General features: G+C 35.1%; 1 protein-coding gene across 1 annotated transcript in view; it reads right to left on the bottom strand.

The window, feature by feature from the left end:
* LOC136348479 (Kv channel-interacting protein 4-like) overlaps positions 1 to 19,469 on the bottom strand; it is an 80,409-nt gene extending 60,940 nt beyond the window's left edge. Inside the window, exon 1 of the mRNA XM_066299325.1 lies at positions 19,332 to 19,469. Within this exon, the coding sequence (XP_066155422.1) occupies positions 19,332 to 19,335 (4 nt within the window). The 5' untranslated portion in view covers positions 19,336 to 19,469. The remainder of the gene's footprint in view (positions 1 to 19,331) is intronic.
* Positions 19,470 to 22,006: the final 2,537 nt, after the last annotated feature.

Here is a 22,006-nt window from a genome sequence, read left to right as displayed (position 1 = left end):
TTTTCACTTTGACGTCCTGCATTTTGAAAACCCTTCACTTTTGGACTAGGGTGAATTGGATTAAACAGTCATGTTTTCTTTTCAAAAATCTGTGGCAGCATTTTACATAGACTGTCTAAAGACGCCCTATATAAAATGAAATATTAGTGGCCCAAGTCCCTAAAAATATTTGTTGATAATTCGAGTTGACCTACAAGAGCTTAGAATGGAGGACGGGCTGAAATTGGAGAATTCCCTGAATGAACCTCTTATTTAACATTTCGGAGCCAAGACTGTTTTAGCGTTAACGTAACAATCATTGGGTTTTAACCTGTTCAGTCTCCTCAAATTAACCGTGAATCTTCTGCCTGACGTGTTTCGAGGAGGAAACGTCGTAAAAATCCTGTCTAGCACGTATTTGGCATAGTAATTTGAAAGTCTATAGCTCAGAGAATGGAGCATTAAAATCGCGAGCTTTGGAAATCCTCTTTTTTGTTTAGGATGCAGCTTCAGTCTTCAAACGCCATTTATAAAGCCACGGCGAGATATTATGAAGTTACTGGAAAACATTTCAAGAGGATTTCCAGCTTGTGAAATGTTGAAACATTTCCGACAACGGCGCCGCCGGAAGCCCTTCTGGTTATTCGACTAGGAAATTATTTTTTCGCTCATAAACGCTACATAATGAAGAGGCCTCTGCAGTATTTCTAATTTTATCGGAAGCGACGTGAATTTTTGAAATAACTCCAAGATTATTAAGGAAACTGTTCCAAAAACTCACCTTGAGCTTTGAAACGTGTTTCCATTTTCAATTAAGGTAAAGAAAAGGGCGAAGGATCAAAGAGGTGAATTGTTGTCGGGCATGTGCACTGGACTACATCGGAAATTGAAAATAAATTCACCATGTTGTGGAATGAGAAACTCGTAAAACAAGAGTGTTATTAATAATTTTCAGTGACGTAATATCTCGAAAACAGCAGATGCGTGCAACAATAATAATTTCAATTAATTTTCCCTGGGAGAAGTGTAAACACTGCATTATTCAAATTTTGAAAAATCGCTTTGGGGTTTCATATTCCCAAACTGACCTGAGCAAACCATCAATCAAAATTTTTAAGCTGGCAGGGAGCAGATCGTGTGCAGGAGGATGGCCTGTTGATTATCTGTATTCTCTCCACCTTAATAGAGTAGATATAATAAATTTCTCTTCATCGGAGAAATTTACGAATTTTACGGGAAATGAAACATTTATACTGCCCGTTAAACCAACGACACGTGTTTGGACAGCCGTAAAACAGTGGACAAGTATGGAGCCAATTCGGCTTAATATCTAATTTCCCGGCTTTAACAGTCATGCACCGGTAGAAGGCAATAGGCTTCAAGAAATAAATACTTGAATCTCAAAGTGTAAGTGCAGTTACATGTTAGAGCCGGAAATAGAGCATAGAGCTAGGGTAGGGTAACACCACTTTTCCGAAAGTTTCGCTCCCTCGGACTCAACGACTTTTCTAATAATAATTTCCAAGAGTTACTGTAACTCTAAAGTGATCTTATATGTCATTTTCCAGCGACACCGAATGTCATATTCATCATGCAATAATGCATTCCTAACGTACAGTATAGCCCATTAGTATGAAGGAGTGTGATTGCATTTGAACGATTAAGGTCTGTGCTCAATCATAAAATATATGCTATTTCTCTCCAAATATACTTGATCTCAAACAAGTAGGGCGGTATTCCTAAATTATGTTTCTTTATGTACGATGCCATAGTATACAATTTTCGAACTAGCTACGGTTAGCAATACAGGATCCTATGCTATGTAGCTAAGAATAAAAAGGTAGAGGATAAGAAAAGGGAGGGACTCGGTTCAACTTGCCTGCGATCTAATGTTGCATTGGTGCCGATCACCACGGTGTTTTCACCATTTTTGATATTCTAAGTTCTTTTACATTAAGAGGGTATTCTTCGCCTTCTTAAAAGCAATGTTAAATCTGTATATTCAGGATAAAAAATTACTTTAACACTCAGTAGGATGAAAATAGACAGTTTTTGTGGGTATGTCAATTGCTTAATTTTTTACCCCCTAGCACGGAATGCGCACTTGTACTATTGTTTCTGGGACACCTTATACAATGTGTATGGCGTGCCTTTAAAAAAAATCTCTAAAATGCTTTACCACAATTTTCTGGGAGAAAATAATAACGATTGCAAACTCACCCGATACCAGACCGTTCGACTTCGCGGAAATGAGTTCCAGGGGTGCTTTCAGAATGAGGAATTTACATCTTCCAATAATTTTCACATGAATCATAGAGGGTGCCAAATGTGGTTCAGGATGCTCCTTTAATTCATTCGCACATTTTTATTCCAAACGTTGACCATAAAAATTCATTTTCAAGAAAAATGTTATTGAACGTACAATTCATGCATCTAAAAAAAATAAATAACAATAAAAAGGCAGGTATGCATTTCTTGTTTTTCCGTCTGTTTTTAGGCTTATAGATGGATCTGGATAGACAGGGTCCGTCTCGTGTGTAGGATAACGGTAAGAACTTTTGAAATGATTTTTCTGCCAGAAAATGTTTCAACTAAAACTTACAAAGTTGATTTGTTGTTACTTTTTGATGACCTGGAACTTCTTTTTCTTATATGTCGCATAGCCCAACGAAGTCCAACTTTTATTTTTCGAATTTGACTCTATTTCTGATGTTTTTTTAATGGAATCTACACTTATTTGAGCTTACAGACATATCAAATTTTATTGAGGTGAGATAAAAAAAATTCTAAGAAAAATTTCTAAAAAAAACTTTTTCTGTATTTTATTAAAAAAAATTAATTCAATCGGAAAAACAAAGTAAGAAAAACACTCTGTGTTTGTTTTAAACATCGTCTAAATAGTATTCCGGAAATTGCAATTTTTCATTTAAAGAAGAAAGTTCCAATTTTTTGCTCGGTGAAATAAGGTGGCCAGCCCGGCCACCTGAGTTAAATCCCTGCGATTTTCCCTTTGGAGTCGTTTGAAAGATCAAGTTTACGAGGATCGGTCAAAAAATGTTGATGACTTGAAGACTCGTATTGTCGGTGAAATGCAAGCGGTCAGGCAGGATATTTATGTTTAAGTGAGGTCATTCATGGGAAGAAAAGCACTACGTTGAGATCGCGACGAAAGACATTTTGAGCAAATTTTTTGAACGTTAACCAACAATTAATTCTTTTAAGCAGAAATTTTTTATTTTGCTTTTCCCATCAAATTTCATTTTGTTTTGAATAAAATAAGGAAAATAATTTTTTTCTCGAAATTTTTCTTCTCCGACCTCAATAAAACTTTATATGTCTGTATGGGCAAATAAGTGTAAATTTCAGAAAACAAAGTAGAAATAGAGGATTACAATTGAAAAACCAAAAGTGAACTTTTTTGGATTGTTATGGGGAAGAAAAAAGTTCAACGTCAAAAAGTCACAACAAATTGGTCTTGCAATTTTTACTTAAAACATTTTTTGATAGAAAAGTTATTTAAAAAGTTATTGTTCTCATTCCACATGTATAACGAACTCCGTATAATTTGAGTGGAAAATTTCCTCTTTTTTATCCTTATATTGGTCCCTTAAAGAATTCCTCGAACTCTAAGTCGTGTTTCAAAACTGCAACTGGGAAAAACGAGACCAAATTATATCGGAGATTTCTCCCGAGCCAAGCCGAGGTATTATATTTTATATTTCGCAAATGCATTTAAAATTGTTGGCAACATCGGAGGCCCGCATGTATTTAATTTAAAATTACCCCTTCAAGTTTAAGGATGAGAAATCATCTTTGTTGTTTTAGGCTTCTATTTGTTCCAGGATATAAACAGGACCCTGTACTTTTCACGAGGATAAATTTATAAAACGGAGCTGGAAAAGTTGTAACCTTAATTTAGGCCCGAGAAGGGTATACTTGCCAAAACAGAGACCCATTTCATTCACAACTACCAGAAAAAGTCAATCTATTATGTTTCAAATAAATCATCGTTCTTTTTTAGGAAGCTCAAGAGACCAAACAAAATAATTTCGCTTCTGTTGATTGTCACAAAAAGTGAACAGTGCCATTTTCGGTTAAATGTCTGAAGGCCCGTTCTCTAACGAATTCCGAGATAAATAAATGTACGTAAACGTCTCGATAACGTATAGCTCTACACAATTTGGAACTGTAGAATAAGAACTAACATTACCGTGCCACGTATCCGTATTTTCTTTTGTTTCCTTAAAATAACTCGACCTAAATCAACAATTTTTCAAGTTTTCATATACCCAAGTGCATACCACTTCACTCTGCATCAGGCAAAATTTAAAACGAGGAGCATAAAAAGCATAAAAACCCTTGGGAATTAATTATTTGTTTTTTCATGCACCAGCTTATGCGGTCCTTTACACCTGAATAGTCAAATTTTACGTGTTCCACTGGCAACCTATCTGCACGTATTCGATAAACCACCCTTCCCGGTAAATAACCCAGTTAAGAAACTACTAATTTAACGATGAGAAAAATTTCGGAAACACATGTGATAAGCACCTTATGCGATGTGATCAAAACGTAAACAACGGTAATTACCATCAGCACAATTGTATGGGCAGCTAAAAAGCTTTTCTAATAAACATTTTGAACATCTAAAAATATATTTTACAGCTCAGACGTTTATTTTACTAGAATAAGAGAAAATTTCATGTCGGGTTAGTTCAGGTTAGCTAACCGTGAAGTGCCAGTTTTTTTTTGGACCCGACGACAAAAGATGATATTTTCCTGCAAATTGAACAGTTTCCGTCTTCTTTGGAGCCAATTCTCCTTTTGGAGTCTATTTTTTACTGCTTTGTCGTCTCAGAAGTGAAATGACGGACCCATGTTTCATCAATGATTATGAATGAAACCAAAACTCGGTTTTATTGCTACGAATCTTTGCCAAAAACTATCTTGAAAAATCATTACGGCGCTGTGTTTGTTCAATTGTGAGAAATCGTGACACCCAGCTTGCGTACAACTCTCTTCTATCCAACAGTTCGTTCAAAATGCGATATCCAGTAGTTTTTGAAATGCCTTTTATGTCCACTAACTTGTGCAATTTTGGCCGACGATCATCCAGTACAATTTTGCGAATTTTCACCAAAATTATTTTCGATTGAATTTTTCTGGAGTGGTCAGATCTGGCGTGTCATTCGGTCGATCACCGCGGAGTTGGTCTTGGCAAAGCGTATGACCGCTTTTAGCCACCGAATATTTTATAATTGTTAATGAAGGACCAGACTTCACCGCAGTAGGGTCTAGCCCCGCCTTGATGTTGGATGAACTAAGATCTTTCAAATGGAACCATCGAATTCCGCATCGGTGACCAATTTTTTCCATGTTCAAAGAAATCTTTAAAGGCATCCATTAAAAACGGCTCCAAAACCAACACGACTCAAAGCAGCACCCTCAAATTTCAGGCATAAGCTTTTCGAGATTAAAGCTTTGTAATATAAGCAATTAAAAAAAAAAAAAAATCGCCATTTATACGTTAGGTCGGGTACTTTTGGGACCACCCTCGTACTTCGTTCTTTCTGAATTTAATTGCACCTTGTGTTTGTGCACACCTAAGCACATTTGTGCAACAACAGAATACAAAGAATGAAATAAACTCTGAACGATTTAAGGGTGATAATAAAATAGGTATTGATTAAGTGATGTCTTTAAATAAGGTTGCTATAGCAATGTTAGCCATAGAATAGGCCAATAAACACGTTAGAGTTCGATAAGGGAATTTGCATAACAAAGGCAATAATAATACGTTTCTGTTGTATGGGACTGTCTCAGTTAAAACCCCTTAAGGGCACCGGATGAAGATATCTAAACGATTTTAAAGACGTACAATGATGGATTTCAAGAACGTTGTTTAAGGAAGAAGAGTTTTTAAGACCTTCATTAATCTTCGATAAATGCATAAACCCAATTTAGGTTCTCATGCTTAGATTCTTGCCTTCTTTGTCACAAATTTGTAAGGATTTCCCCTCATTTAATGCTTTTTACTCACTCAAAAACGCAATGAAGGCCCTACCTAAGGTCAGCAAAAAATTTAGAAGGTTTTCTTTCTTTCTCGGATTTGGGAGTAATTGCTACTCACTTTTTACATAGTTTTGGAGCAATTGTGGAAGTGTATAAAGAATTCCAAATTACGTAGAATACGTCTACGTAGACAAGGTACAGTGTGTTCCAAACTGGTATATAACATGTGTTGGAATCCCGAAAAACATTTACACAGCAGGTCAAACAAGGTCTAGGCAATTATGTTCCTAAGGTAATACTGAAAACCCGGGACATTAACGGTCAGGTTTTTGAGATATTAAAAAAAAAAAATTTAATCATATTTTTTACGGTGGCTATATTGATCTAGTAATTTTTGGAGAGGGATTCGACTGCGCTACTGGAGATGTTGGAAGGACTAGAGGAGGACTAAAGTAGTACCTGCATACATGTAAGGGAGGCAAAAAGACAGATGTAAATAATTTCCTGACAATTTCTGTGATCCCCAATTGGAAATGTTCGCGGTGATTTTGAAGGATGTTTTGTTGGATAATTTGTTGGAAATTTCATTCTTTATTCCATGTCAGCAGTTCAGAGTTCTATTTGATGAATAAACGGGGAAGGTTGGAGGATCCGCGAATGCTGGTCGATACGTTTCTTTATTTCTTTTCGCTATGTCCGAGGCTTTCGATTGTGATGACTGTAACTCGCTGGTTAGTACGTTAGCATGGATTGGTTCATCGCAGTCTTCTCCGTATTTTTTCAGTCTATTTAGTGAAACGTTATCAATGTATATAAGTAGATAATATATAATATATAATAATATGCTAAGTTGCATAAAATCCCTAAGGCTCAATAAAAATATTCCGTCTTCGACGATACGCACATCGCAAATGTCTAGGGCGTTACAGATTTTCTTAGAGTTAAAAATAATGAATTGTGGCTCTAACTATGAAATGAAATGCTTTCAACTCAAAACCACAATTTTTTATGAACAAATATCTACAAACCACAGTATTTATATATTTTGTGGTTGATACGCATATTGGTGAATTTCAAATTGGCGATAAGGCAGGATTTATTGGATAATTTAATTTTGAGCATGCCCAGTAGGTGTCAGGCAGCAGGGAATGCCAGAGGGGCATACACAAAACATGAATTTTAATTTCCTAATATTTTCTACAATGTTTCAAAAATTTATTGCTTCGTTTATTTTTAAATCAAATAAACTTATCTTTTGTTTCACCCCGTATTTCTTTGGAGCACTTATAACTTTAACTTTTCTTATTGTAACCAATAAAGAAATAAACATGCTTTATTAATGTGTTAGAAATAGTGAGTTTCGTAATTTTTAATTATATATTTTTTTAAACACACAAAATATCAAGAGATTTGCGGTGTCTACGTTGTATAAACGCCAGAGGTGTCAAATTAAGTAAATGACTAGAACACCAAGTGAATTGGATAATTTCAATTCATTAATTGCATTTTTAATGACATATTGTATGTACAATTCATAATATATATTTTTAAATATAATTGTTTATAATTAACAATATGTTGATACGCTACGATAATTTACACATTCATTAATGCGTGCAAGCATACTCCTGATGAGGCGGTTAATATCCTTCTGAAGCATTTCATTCCAGGTAACTTTTATCTTATGTCGAAGCGCTGTGCAAGTTTGAGGGGGTCACCGCAAGTTTCACAATCTCCTACCGCTGATGTCTTACATGTGTTCAATTCGAGAAAAGTCTGGAGATCTCGGAGGCCAAGGCAACAGTTCAGTCTGAGCTTATCCCAACGCCAATCTTGCCGCGTGTAATTGGAAAGGATCCCGTTGAAAGATAAGATTTTGGAGGGTTCTTAAATGAGAAACCAAATAAGGCTACTATATCTTGGATGTACCGCTGTGCGGTCATATTACCTCTAACAAAGGCTAGGGGTGACCTAGAGTGATGGACAATGGTGCCCATACCGTAATACCAACAACACGATGACCATTCGACAGAAAATTGTAGAGTTCATCGTTCCCCACGGCTCCTTCTAATCCTTGTTCGATCACCATGCATGCACAAATAGAACCCCAATTCATCGCTGAAGGCTATTACGTTCCACTCCTTATTCCAGGCTAATCATCTTCTTGTCTAACGAAATAAATTTCATTTGTGCTCCCGAGTTGAAGGTAAAACACATTTTAGTCGGTGTGGAAGTAGATCAAAACTTCAGAGTGGTTGGTAAACGGTTCGCATTTCAGTAACTCTGCCATGTTCTGCAAACCACTGATTGGCAATTGCTCTGGTGGTAGAGGATCGATTCCGTACGGCCAGGAATCTTGGTTGACGGCCCTGAAGTGATGTCATCCTGCGAACTCCTCCGACACCCCTGGCTCTTTGCGGGGAACGTTCCTCAGTCCATGCCTGACAACATCTGACCATAGCATCTTCACTTTTTTTGGCTGCAACCGCGATATCCTGAAATGAATGCCTGACCTCCGGTAAGTCAATAATCCTTCGCTCTATCCCCCTATCCCCCCATCAAACTTACTAAAGTGTCGATGACTTGCATTTCTTCGAACTTTTGGCACTGTAAACACTGTCTAAAGTTGATAGAAAGTCCTCTCTGTGAAGAATAAATTCGCTGTGGCATCAAAAGTCAGCCTTTCTATTTTTCATAAAAATCCTTTACAAAAAAATATATCCAAAACACGCAGGCCGATGAGACTGAAAATCTAATCACATCCTTTCTGTGGCATCATAAATATTTTCACCAAATATTATCGAAAACAGAACGTTTTTATTGAGTGTTGGGGTTTCTATGTCACTTAGTATATTTTCATTTCCACTATACGACATGACCCACTTTAGGCGCCAATTCTTTTCCCTCCTCGTTCTTTTATACGAAGAGTTCCATGAAAACGAGACAATGTTGTCAAATCGTTATTTATCAAACCGATTTTCAAAATTAAAAAATTAAATAAAATCATTAAAAGTCCTTTGGATTCTGACAGGAAACAATTTTGTTTAAATTTCTGTTCATTTTTTTGTCAAAAAGGCGGATGCCACTTTTTTTCCACGCACCAATTATGTTTTTGATAATTTTTTATAATTGCTTGTATTTTTCTTAACACATTGATGAACATTTTTTGTGATTTCCTTCAATAATTCATCAAGAAAAATTTTTAATTTTAATACTTTATTTTTATAAGGTTTGTTCAAAATATCCACCATTTTGTTAAACAAATAAGCGACATCTTTCGGAAACGCGGAGAATTGCATTACTAAGAAAATTGGGAGGTACTTCGATGAAAGCTCGAACAATTCGTTGCCGTAAGACGCGTGCATTTTCAGTTGAAATGGCGTAGACTTTAGCGTTAAAATTCCCCCATAAAAAATCCATCGGTGTTAAATCCGGAGTACGCGCTGTTCACCTAATAGACCAATTGTTCCTATTCAGTTTTGGTTAAAGTGATCATTCAAATAATTGATATTTGAATTAGTAATCAAGGGCGGGATTCCCTCTTATTTGAATTAAAGTCTATTTAAGTGCTTTAGAGGTAGTTTGGTTAAGAAGTTATGTAGCCTAACAAAGAATAAACTAAAATACCGGTCCTGGCTTAAACGATCAATTTGCAAAAAACGAACCAATCAACCTACTTCAGATTATCTCACACGACACATTCAACCAAAAACCATTCACAAAACACCATTCTCCGTACTCTACTGTCATTTTCTAGCATCTGCTTTTTGTGCAAAACTTATGGAATGTACTTATGTTTCTTTAATATTGCAAGTACTGTCTTCTGTGAAGTTCCACAATTTCCAGCAATCTCCCTTGAAGAAGTTCGAAGTGTTTTTTGACAGTGCAATAACACATTCATTTCCTCATCAGCATTAAGTCGACGATCTTTAGTCACTGATTTTTTGAAGGCGCCATACAGTTGTAAGTTCTCTTTCGATCTGCAAAATTTATGAAGTGTTAGAAATTCTCTATAGGGAAATTCTTTTCTGTATTCTCGAACTGTTTCATGAAAATTTTTTGAATTGCCGAAATAAACTTGCAATATTTCACTGAACTCTTGATGATTCACTGCTGAGTCTATCTGACGCTGAGTACGACACTTAATTGTTTAATCATTGTTAAACGTCACATTAACGTACTGACTTCAAATTCATTGATATGAAGCCATATAGAATGCACAAAACTCTTAATAATTTTATTTCGTTTTTTAATTTTTGAAAATCGGTTGACGAATAGGGATTTCACAGCTTTGTCCGTTGTCACGCAATTCTTTGTCTATAAGACATACTTTTTAACACAAAATCTCGGTTTTCTTCAAATTTACAATAACACAATTAAAAAACAATAATAGTACAAGATCGCAACCGATTAAACTCCATGTTTTTAGTACCAAGCATGGAACCAATCTGCCCTTTGTTGGTTTAAATCCGCCCTCTCCCCAGATTCGTCATTGTTTCACGCCCCTTAACTTAGCCAACCTGAATTATTATGGTGCTGACGGCGTCCATTACCGCTATCGACGGTTCCGTATCAGGTTCCACTTCAAGTGGTTCGATTAAAAGAGGGATGCAAAGGAGACGCAGGACGCACATGTTTCGATGTCTCTAGGGGCGGTTTTTTTTGTGTACAGGGCGATCGCTCACATATACTGTGTCAATGATTTGTCTGAATTTGTGGAGCCTATTTACACTGCCTTGCTCGCCCACGACACTGCTCTTGCCTGCGATGGGTCTCAGAGTGTGATCTGCACAGCGTAATTTCTACATCTGCGCAGAGAGCTAGAAATTGGTCTTTTCTACAATTTTACTAATTAAACTAACCCGCACGCACCTGCCGTTGCAAGAATACTGCTAATCCCCATTAAAAAAATATATAAAATACAACATGGCTGCCATAAAAAAATGTAATTGATGACGTTTTAAAGAAGGTCAGTATGTTGGCTTAAAATTTCAACTTGATAAATGAATTCTACTCAAAGTCGCTTTGGAAATGTTTCTACAGTTTTGATTAAAATTATAGAAAATGAGAAATTTTTTGTAGTTTTTGAAAAACGCATCAATTTAATTTCCTCAAGATTCTCTAGATTTTGTCCTTTTCCAGGGATTCCTGAAGAAGACATAGAAAACAAATTTGGGCCACACTGTACGTAGCGGCAGAAAACGAATTTTAGTTTTTTATTTAAGCATTATTATAAAAGCTCGGAAATATTTCCAATCAATTATTTATTATGAATAATTTGTTATTATTCTTGTTTCCAATTGTTTACAGGTTCTACGAAGAATGGCTTCTCAGATATAACTTTCAATTGCTCACCCTGTATAATATTGCAGGCGGAGAACTCGAAAGCAATTAAAAACATTCGGCGAACTTACATACCCGAAGACCTGAAAATAAAATCAATACACTGAATTTAAAGATCCAGAAAACCGCATTTTACGACGGTTCTAAATATTCGGAAATCCCTATAATAACTACTGAAAGGTCACATACAAAGATCAATCCAGATTACTAATCACATTGATATTGTGGTTTCAAGATCGTTCTTAGGTTACTAACAAATCTAATCAATTGAGTACGGTCAGGAGAGATAGTTCAGTGCGATTTTACAGTAATAATGCATTAAGATTGCTTCCAATACAACCAAAAGAAAAAGACTAAATATTAGCTGATAATTTAAAAATCCAAACCCAAACTCCTATTCTCGATATTTGTTTAATTCAGTATAGTGCGTTAAAGTTGTGTATTACTAACTTTCCCGGACTATTTAACTTAGAAGCAGAAATGCGTGCAAAAGGTTATTTCTGTAGTTTTAAGCATCCAGAATATAGCATATTCAAGTCAGTTCTGAATATCGACAAATCCAGAAAAAAAACTTAGCAAATTCTTACTTTAAGTTATATTTGGTCATTTACCTGTAGAGACTCCCAATTATTCACATCTTTCTGGATCTAATTGCTCTATATGCTGTTAGCTCTAACACAAAGATAGTTTAGCTACTTGCAAAAAATATATCCAGAAGGGCTTTATTTCAATGTTTTTGAGGAGATCCGCATGCTAGAAGACGTTAATAGTATACAGTGCAATAATCATTTGGCTCTAAACTCGGTCTCGGTTAATCCAAAAATGATAATGCAAGAAAATTTCTCGTAAGTTACTCTTTGGACATTTCCGTTTCTACGATAATTTCCCTGTTTTTTAAAATAAATTTCGGTTATTCAAAAATTAAATGCAAAGTTTTAATGCAAATAATTTCTTCTTATAAAGAGTGTTTCCTCTGACTTGGGAATCAAGAATTTCTAGGTAAATAAACTTTCATGAATGATATTAGCTTCCACTTTCCAATTTGCAAGTTCCTCTAAACTTGTCTGTCATTTGCATTGAGAGCTTCTCCGCACAGTTTAAACTTTAGCGTAAAAAATATATTAGCTAAAAGCTCGGTATGACGTGGATATTTCCACGGTTTTCAGTGTGCTATTTAGGTTATAATAGCCTATAAAGTGCCTTTATTCAAAAGTCGACACAAAATCGTTACTTACGGCCTAAGTGCCAAAATCTTGGCTATGCTATTTGCAAAACCATCCAGTTTTTGCCCACTGAAACAGCCTCGCTCCCACTTCTATCACTAAAAATTATCTGCCATTAATTTCGCTCATATTTCATATTCTCCATTAATTTAAATATTATGATAAATTCATGTTAGCGTAAACAACATTAATCATTCACACTACCAAAATTTGCTTCATTTATTTCGGATAGATTGTATTTTGTAGTTTCTTGGCGAATTTTTAAAATTAAGCTTCACTGAAATGGAAACCTGCTAAATACAAAATCGCTTTAGGTCTATTCCGATATTGCATCTGGATCTACAATGTGTCCCATTTACGATGATTAAAGTCTCATATATCTTCTTTTTTTTTTGAGGTGTAGAAATAATTTTCGATATTCTTATGGAGCTCCATGAACTGTATATTTTACGATATTTAGCATAGGCAAGATGTCGGGGCGTCTCCTACTGTGATTGATGAACAAAGCGACTTTTCTAATATTTAGTTTTTCGTTGGAGACATCGAAAAAAGTTATTTGAAAAAGTCGTTTACAATTTTATTTTAAGCTTACGTATCGATTTCATCGAAAAATTCGCATTTTTACATTTTTTAATATTTTGTGTAAATTCCATGCCACGATTCTCATGTTTATCATTTTTTTTTAAATATTAGACCACAAATACAAAAACTATGGCAGCAAAAACAATTGAATTGACAGTTTAATTAACAGATATTCGTTTATTTAAACATGATAGTTGGTTACATCGTTCCCAGTTTAGGAAGTAAAATTCGAAATGCCCGTCGAACATCTCATATCACATGAAACAATGGAAATAATAAAATTATTCGAAGACAGTCTTCGAATTAGTAAAGAAGTTGATGGTGAATTTTGCAGACACCATCCACTTCGGCCCGCTGTTCAACATGCACCAGTAGCTACGATAAACTGGTTGTTCAATACTACTGGTTGTTTAGCAAGAAAATGCCGAGCAACCCATTTCGTAGACATCGACAAAATCATCAAGATGCAATTATTTTGGCCATAAACTAAGAAAATTACTGAGCCAATTTAAGAAATTTGTCATATAGATTAAATTTTTCAAAAAATCAAGTAAAAAGATGTTTCCTTCGTTACAAAATGAAGCCATTTAAACCCAAACACTTATACACTAACAGAAGGAAAGAAAAATTAAAGGTTGGACTATTGTTATTGGGTCCAAGGAAACTTTTTAACCGACCTCCAATTTTTAATAAAAATGATATTCACCGACGAAGTTACCTTCATTACGGACGGGACAGTATTTTCACACAAATTGCATGGAGGGTGGCTCACTTAAAACAGTCCACCTGAAATGTTTTGAATGGAATTTTTTATGCGGAAAAGCCCAACATGCCAATTTTACTTTTAAAGGGGACATATTCAAGCCATAAATTCGTAGATCTATAGTCATTTCCCTAAACGTGGCAAATCCTTCAAGAATCTTATATGGCACGGGGGTCAAGTGGCACATCAAATCAAAGGTATTTCAATTCTCTTTGCCAGAATCCAAAAATTTTTTGCTTCGCCTTTAAATATCATAAAAAAATGTTTTGAAATATACGTGAAATAAAACAAATCAAATAAAATTTTAAACAATATTTTATTTAAATAACTATTCAAATTGCGACCCATTTACTTCCGTGCAATAATAAAGTCTTTGTTCAGCCTCTTCCTGAACATTTTGTTGCATTTCGGGAACTATTTTATCACATGCTATCAACATTCGGTGGCGAAGGTCTTCTAAACAGGTAGATTTCGTTTTACAAACAACAGTTTTTAATTGACCCCTTAAGAAAAATTCCAATGGTGTTAAATCAACCGATCTCGGGGGCCATTTAATTCCTTTTTTTCTACCTAATAACCTGACGGGTGAACTTTACCTTATTCTGCTTCAAGACTTCATCAACCCTCAAATTGTGAATATCCCTGAAAGCGACGATCAGATCTCAGAGAATGATGAATTTTTCCAACAAGGTGACCCTCCGTTTCGCACACTATGCAGTACCTGCACACAACTTTTTTGCTCAACATTTTCCCGAACACTGTATTGGAAGAAGAGATTTCATTGAATGGCCCCCAAAATCGCCTGATTTAAACCATTGGACTTTTTCTTATGAAGTCATTTAAAAATTGTTGTTTATAAAACGAAATGCCTCTTTCGAAAATCTTCGCCACTGAATAGTGATGGCATGTGATGAAATAACACACGAAATCCTACAAAATGTTCGGGAAAAGGTTGAACAAAGGCTTGATTATTGTATGGAAGTAAATGAGTCGCCGTTTAATCACTTAATTATTATTAAACATTAATTAAAAATTTGTTTTTTTCGATTTATTTCACAAATGTTTTAACATGTTTTTTTTACGATATTTAAAGGTGGAGCGAAACAATTTAGCATACTTGAAAAGAGAATTACAATAGCTTTGATTTGATGTGCCTCTTGACCCCTCCGAGCCGTTTAAGGTTCTTGAAGAGGTTGCCACCCCGTTTAGGGGGATGAATTTATACCTACGAATTTATGATCTAGAAATACCCCCTTTAAAAGCAAAATTGCCGTGTTTCGGGGTGTTCAAAAAAAAAATTGATTCAAGATATTTCAGGTACACTATTTTACATGGACCACTCTGTATATTGGGCTGTAGAAAATCCTTATTGAATTATTAATTCCAAAGACCAATATTCAGAAAAAATCGTGTAAGGTGCAGTATTTTAGGCGATAGAGGAGTTGGACCTTTTTTTCTTTAACATCACATTAAACGCACACCTTCCGCTTTATTTTTTGAACAGTGAATTATGGTATATTGTTGCTTCGTAAAGCGCAATAAGAAATGTATTTTTAGCTAAGTAGCGCGTCCATTCACAACTCTCGATTGATTCGACATTGGTCAAATCGACATTTTCGCTAATATGAATTGGGAGGAATAACCCTTTTGTAATCTGGCCTCCCCGTTTGCCAGATATTGCGCGTCTGGATTTTTATTTCTGAGGTCTCATCAAAAATAAAGTATACGAAGTACATCCTAGAAATCACGATGAATCGCGCGAAAACAGTATTGAAGTCTGCCATGAAATAATATGAGCAAACCTTAAAAGGGTTGTTAACAATAATCGTAAGGAGATTGAAAAATACATTAAGCCGAAAGGTGAACTAGTTGAAGCAGTTCCCATCCGGAAACCTTATATTTGATGAATTGAAAAGAGATTTTTCATTTTAATTTATCAAACTTTGTTTCCTAAATAATTATTTGTTAATTGAAAACTAAAAATGCGAATTTTTCGATGACAATCGATACATATCCTCGAAATAATACTCTAAACAACTTTTTCGAATAAATTTTTCGAGTCCTCTAACGCGAAGCTAAATGTTAGGAATGTCGCTTCATTCATTAATCGCACTAGAAGACGCCCGGACACTTTGCGATCATAAATACCGCAAAATACACAGTTCATGGACCTCTATAAGTATACCACAAATTATTACTTTAATTCTAAAAATAAAAAAATATATAAGACTATATTCATCTTAAGTGGAGCACACTGTAGACTCCGCGCAGAAGTTTATCGTAATCAGAACCAGCAGAATCAAACAACCATAAAAACCCTGAAGTCGAGCGGGTTCGACTTGTGTACAGCAGGATTAACCTGAATAGCCTGCATTAAAGAGCTGGTTTTTGCTTTCGATATGTCCTCTTGAAAAAAATCTATTTTCGGCCATTATGTTTACTTAGATAAAATTTACTCCACGTTCCACTTCTTTAATATTATGATTTTTAGAAAATATTCTTTATTTTAATTAGACTCGTAGCTGGGATACTAATCGGTCTACAAATAAACCAAATTGAATTAAGAATAAATGAGCGAAATATGTACGAGGATGCAAGACGAAAATAGGAGGTCTGGAACAGTTGGGGTCTCGTGGATGTACAGTTCTAAGACATCTTTGATGTAACGAACGTGTGCTTTCACGGTATTTGTCCACGGGATCATATTTAATGGAAAAATGGGATCTTTCCTTGCTCGCATCGAATGACAAAAAACAAATTTATTTCCTCGAATCGTTATTTTGAGAATCCGGAAATTATTTTACAGATCGCACCAATTCTTATTTCGAATTATATCTATCTCTAGTTGGCTTTTTATTGACTTTCTTACAAAGGTCAAGAGTTGGATTAAGTTCCGAATTGAATTCGCTGGATTAGGTCCAGTTCCTTTACAAAAGGGTGAGTATCTAAATGAAAATTCCTAAACGACAATTCATACTGAGATCTCTATAGAAATTGAAATGAAAACAAGCTACTAAAAAAAATAGAATTGAAGTAAATTCGACTTTAATATGTGCGAACCACAGCTATTGTCCTCGAAAAACCAATAATTACTAATTAGAGGCTAATTATTGTTTAGATTTAACCCTGTCAGCAGATAGCGCATTTCGTTTTAATGGCGCTTTAGTAATTCAGTTGCAATAATAAGCCAAATTTTCATTTTAAATCACTTTCCGACTATACGGAAAATCAAATTAAAACGTTTTGTTTGCTCGAGGTATATGGGACCTACGCCAATGGAATATATGGCTCGTGTTGGATATAATTAATAAAAAAACATTCAATTGTTTAGCAGCTTTCATTGGTGGGCTCAAACTTTCCATTTCCCACATGTCGTTGGACAACCAAATTTGTTGCGTAAAATTTCCGAATTCGAGAAATTCAACACCTACGCCAATGAATATCGTGATAAATATCACGGTTGTAAGGGGAGTTAGGGAAAAAAGAGTTTAGCTCTAAAACTTTTAACGTTTAGGCCAAAATAGGTGCAATGAAATCAGTAAAAGAATTACAAAATTGAAATTTTCAGGTATCTTCAGCGGTCTTGAGTATCTCATTATTCCCCATTCAAGACCTATTCAATTTTACATGTTTTGTTTATTCGAGAGGTCTTTTTACCTGAATGCCGCAAACTTTCCGCATCTTTCACTTTTTGTTTGCAAATCCAAATTCTTTGATAAAATTAACTTTTTTCTAGAAGTCCCATGCCTCCTCCGGTATATGAAATTTTGCAAATTTGTGAAAACACTTGAGCTCTCTAGTTGGCAATTAACGGCACTTACTTTGACTTACTCACTACAGAAATGTATTGTAATTTTATTTAATTAGTAATTTTTTTATTTATTTTTTTTAAATGCATTTATTTTCATTTCATGTCTAATTTTAAAAAGTTTATCTAAAGCTAATTTTGACCTCATTCTAAACTCTCTTTAGTCTTCCTCTGGAAAGGTTTAAACTTTTTTACTACTGAAATTCTGTTAAGTTTACAAATATATTTGGAGGCGAGAGCAACTTAAACGTTTAGAAATAACAAGAGTTTCAGTCTCAAAGAGGTTTTTAATGCATAAACTCGTTACTATGTTGGCAACTACATTATTATTACAATTATCATTTAACGTTTGTCTAGGGCGTTCCTACAGGATGAATTTTGTTTTCAGTTAATTCGAACATTCACAAAATATACGATAACATTCATAAAAATGTACGACTGCTCTTCTAGTCGTGTATTCTCCTATTTCGAAGTAGATTAAGAAAATAGATCGTTGCATGACGATGTGGCATAACACACTTATTTTACCATATTGTCGTAGAACTTAAGTTATTGTCTCCGCCACTGCCCTGGATCCGAGACACTGTACTTTTCACGTTCAGGACAAAAATTACCGTTAATCTTTTTGAAATAATCACGCAAGTTTCTACTTTCAGCAAATTGAAATCTCGTTTTAACGCCATTGAAATTTTCTGGATTATGTTAAATTTAATTGGTAAAAAAAAAACATTTAACTTTTTTTAGTTGATTTAACTACTTGAGTTCTGGAAATCATTTATTATTACAGAAAATACAATTCGTGGGGGACGGCTACATATATGCGGAATGAATCCTTTTCGGTACATTATTCAAACTTATAGCCAGACGATTATTTGTGGAAAGTGTTTTTGTCCCCCGAGAAAAGATGTTAAAAGCGGGTATAATTTATCATCACGAAAGAACAAAGGGCACATACGTATTTTTTTTAGTCTTCCAAAACTTGTCCTCTGAGTTGTCTTTGCCACATATTCCGACCGTCCGGTTAATTAAAAAGTCCACCCCGTTTTAAGAGACATAACTCAAACGTAAAAAGGTCAAGAAAATTAAGAAACAGGCACCCTTGAAGTTTATTAAATATGGGGCAAAAGGGCTCCAACTTTAGAGGTCTAAAATTATAACCATAATGGAGAGTCATGTAAGCAACTTCGTCGGATCCCGAAGGCATTGTTGGAATTTTTCAAGGAATGGTGGAAAGTTTAACGCCAATTGTTCCGGAAATTATGCTTCAATTTCTGTAAAACTTGGAACACCAACGAAATTACTGCATTAGATTAACTCATCGCAAGATCCAGCCCGTGAAAGCGTTTATTGCTTAATTAACTTTATCGTTATGAGATTTTCAGGTTTTTCAAAAATCGAAGAGATTAAACCCGCCGTCTTCAGCTATTCCCGTCACGTGAATACCCGCAATTCCGATGGTGCAAATAATTGCGGCATGTCTGACGTGCCAATGGAGTATCCTGGGATTTTAGCCATTATTATAAATAACCTTTGATCGATTCGATTAATTACAAATTTAGATTCAAAAATAGCCGGGAATCTCCTTGTCCAAAAAATGCATGCAAAAACAGTGACTACGAACCCATTTTGCATGAAGACGTGTCCAGCGATTATCGTCTGTTCTTGCAGTTGAGACGGTAAAATCAGCGATCGGCGGTATCCAGAAACTGGATGGAAAATCCGGTCAGTTCCGCGCGTTTCAGGCAACTGGAAGACTGAAATTAACCCTGCCTGGCTTTCCCAAGTTGAGCGAAACGCAGCGCAACCAACTTGTTTTGACGACGTACTAATCGGCCGATCGAAGACTGTTTTTTCTGTTGTTGATGCTGCTGCTTTGCCAAAAATGATCCAGAAGAACTCAGAAATAATATAATATACATGTCTCAAAGGCATGGAAATCGATTGAGAAAAATACCTTGGGAAAAAATGTTCCATTTTTTAAGTCTGAATTTCCATCGAAGCGGCAATTATTCTCGCCCTTGAGCTGACGTAAAATATAACAAATCGAAGAGTTTTCCAATTTTCAATTTCCCGGAATAGTGATAGAACACGGCCCGGATTAAACTGTTATTATTGACTTTACAAACATGAAATTGAAAAAAATCTTGTGACATCCGACAAAAAATTAAACGTATTTGAATGTTAGTTTAAATATACACTGATCGCCTAAAAAAAAACTGGAATAAAGTGCAGGGTCAGTAATAATTTGTTCTAGTTGGTGATTGATGGATACAAATATCCCGTTTGAATGGAGCCATTTCTCCATTTTCTGAGGAGCGGACCATTTCCCGTGATTGATTGCTATTATACGACCAGAAAATTGTGCAGAAAAATAAACAAGAACATTTAATTAATAGTTTTAGCTTGAAATTGAATGATTTCATCGGAAGTTTAATGTTAAAATTAACCGCAAGTCCTGTTCAGACCGCATAAGCAAAAACAAATTTTCACCAATACTTATACAGGGTGAGTCGGGAGGATCGCGTCAAACTTCAGGAGCGTGTTGTACATGAAAAATAAATGTAAAAAAACTCAAATGTTGTTATCCGATTTTCGTTTGTTTACAAGTTATAGCGTAAATAAAATTAAAACATAAAATTTTAAAAATTTATAAATTTCATGAGAAATTCCATAAATTAATACGTTGGATTGGTCGTGTTGGCCCTATTAGTTGGCCTCCAAGGTCTCCAGACCTCACACCACTAGACTATTGTTTGTGGGGTTGGTTTAAAACTGAAGTGTACAGAGTAAAAGTGGACACTCAAGATGTACTAATTCAACGCATTAGAAATGCTGCAGCTGCCATTAAAGAAAGACATGAAACAATCAGGAGCACAACGAATGCTCTTCGTAGAGGAAACCGAAAATGTTTAGAAGTTAATGGCAATATTTTTGAACATTTACTATGATATCCAAACGTTCATTTATGGAATTTCTTATGAAATTTATAATTTTTTTAAATTTTATGTTTTAATTTTATTTACGCTATAACTTGTAAACAAACCAAAATCGGATAAGAACATTTGAGTTTTTTATATTTATTTTTCATGTAAAACACGCTCCTGAAGTTTGGCACGATCCTCCCGACTCACCCTGTATATTAACTTTTTAGGATTTTGAAAAGAACCCCGAGAAATGTGTACGAAGTGTTCCACACACAATGGTACAAACGATTATTCGTTGAGAGAAGGTAAAAAAAATGCAGCGATTCACCTAACTTGGCTTTTTACAAGAATTGCTTGTTTCTCTGCTGTAAAGCGTTAAAGTAATTTTATTAGCCCCGTAAATTAGTCATAACTACACTATCGAACAATTTCTTTTATCAGTGCAATAAATTAAGTGTGTTGCACTTTCACGAATGGCCGAACACAACGAATTCATCGATATCAAGATGAGATTTTTGTTTATATCCAAACAAGTTATAAAAACATTTAAGTGGAATTTGGAGAAAATTGAAAACGCATACTGCCCCGAGGGGAAACTAGGTTCCTGACAAGCCCGAGTCGAATTTAAAGGATATTTCAGAACTTTTAACTCAAACTCATCCCCACTGACCATTGAATTCTAAATGAAAAATTTCATTTTTTGACTAATCTCGATCCACCGTAGAAAGCGAATAAAAATCCAGAACTTATGACTAATTAAAACTATTAAAAAAATTTATATCTTAAGAAGCCCACGTTGAATTTTCGAGAAACATTTAGGAATTCTGTTTGCCTCAAAGAGCCTCAAGTACTGTTCAATTTTTGACTAAACCAAATCCAACTGGAATTTAGAAAATATTTTCATAATTTTTTACTAACCTGATCTGCCCCATGTCAATTTCTATGCAAATATCGTTCGTTTTCTAACCGAAAAAAAAAATTCTGAATTTCTGACCAATCGAAGTCTGTCCTACGTTTCCTGAATTTCGACAATTAAAGATCAATTCTCAGGTCGTTTAAAGAAAATTTTGACACTTTCGAAGCGTTGGTAGAGACAAAAGTGAAAAGGGAGGAGAAGGAAATATTACTCGTGAGTTATACCTCGAAGTAATGCCGACAAAGAAATACCGAAGCTAGGGAAAGAAGACAAGGGGTGGTTTCAGTGGGTAGGTGGAGTTATTTCGATCCCGCGCCGTCTAACTTTTATCATCAGATCATATGTGAAGGACGCCAATCGGCCTGATACCTTTTGAAGATTTCCACCTCCTTAAAAAAGGTTAGACCTACATTAAACCCGGAATTCCCAACTCATTTCTTCAATAAGTCTTGTCTA

This window comes from Euwallacea fornicatus, chromosome 33 (assembly GCF_040115645.1).
Source record: "Euwallacea fornicatus isolate EFF26 chromosome 33, ASM4011564v1, whole genome shotgun sequence".
Classification (NCBI taxonomy): domain Eukaryota; kingdom Metazoa; phylum Arthropoda; class Insecta; order Coleoptera; family Curculionidae; genus Euwallacea; species Euwallacea fornicatus.
This window is presented reverse-complemented; position numbering and strand designations above follow the sequence as displayed.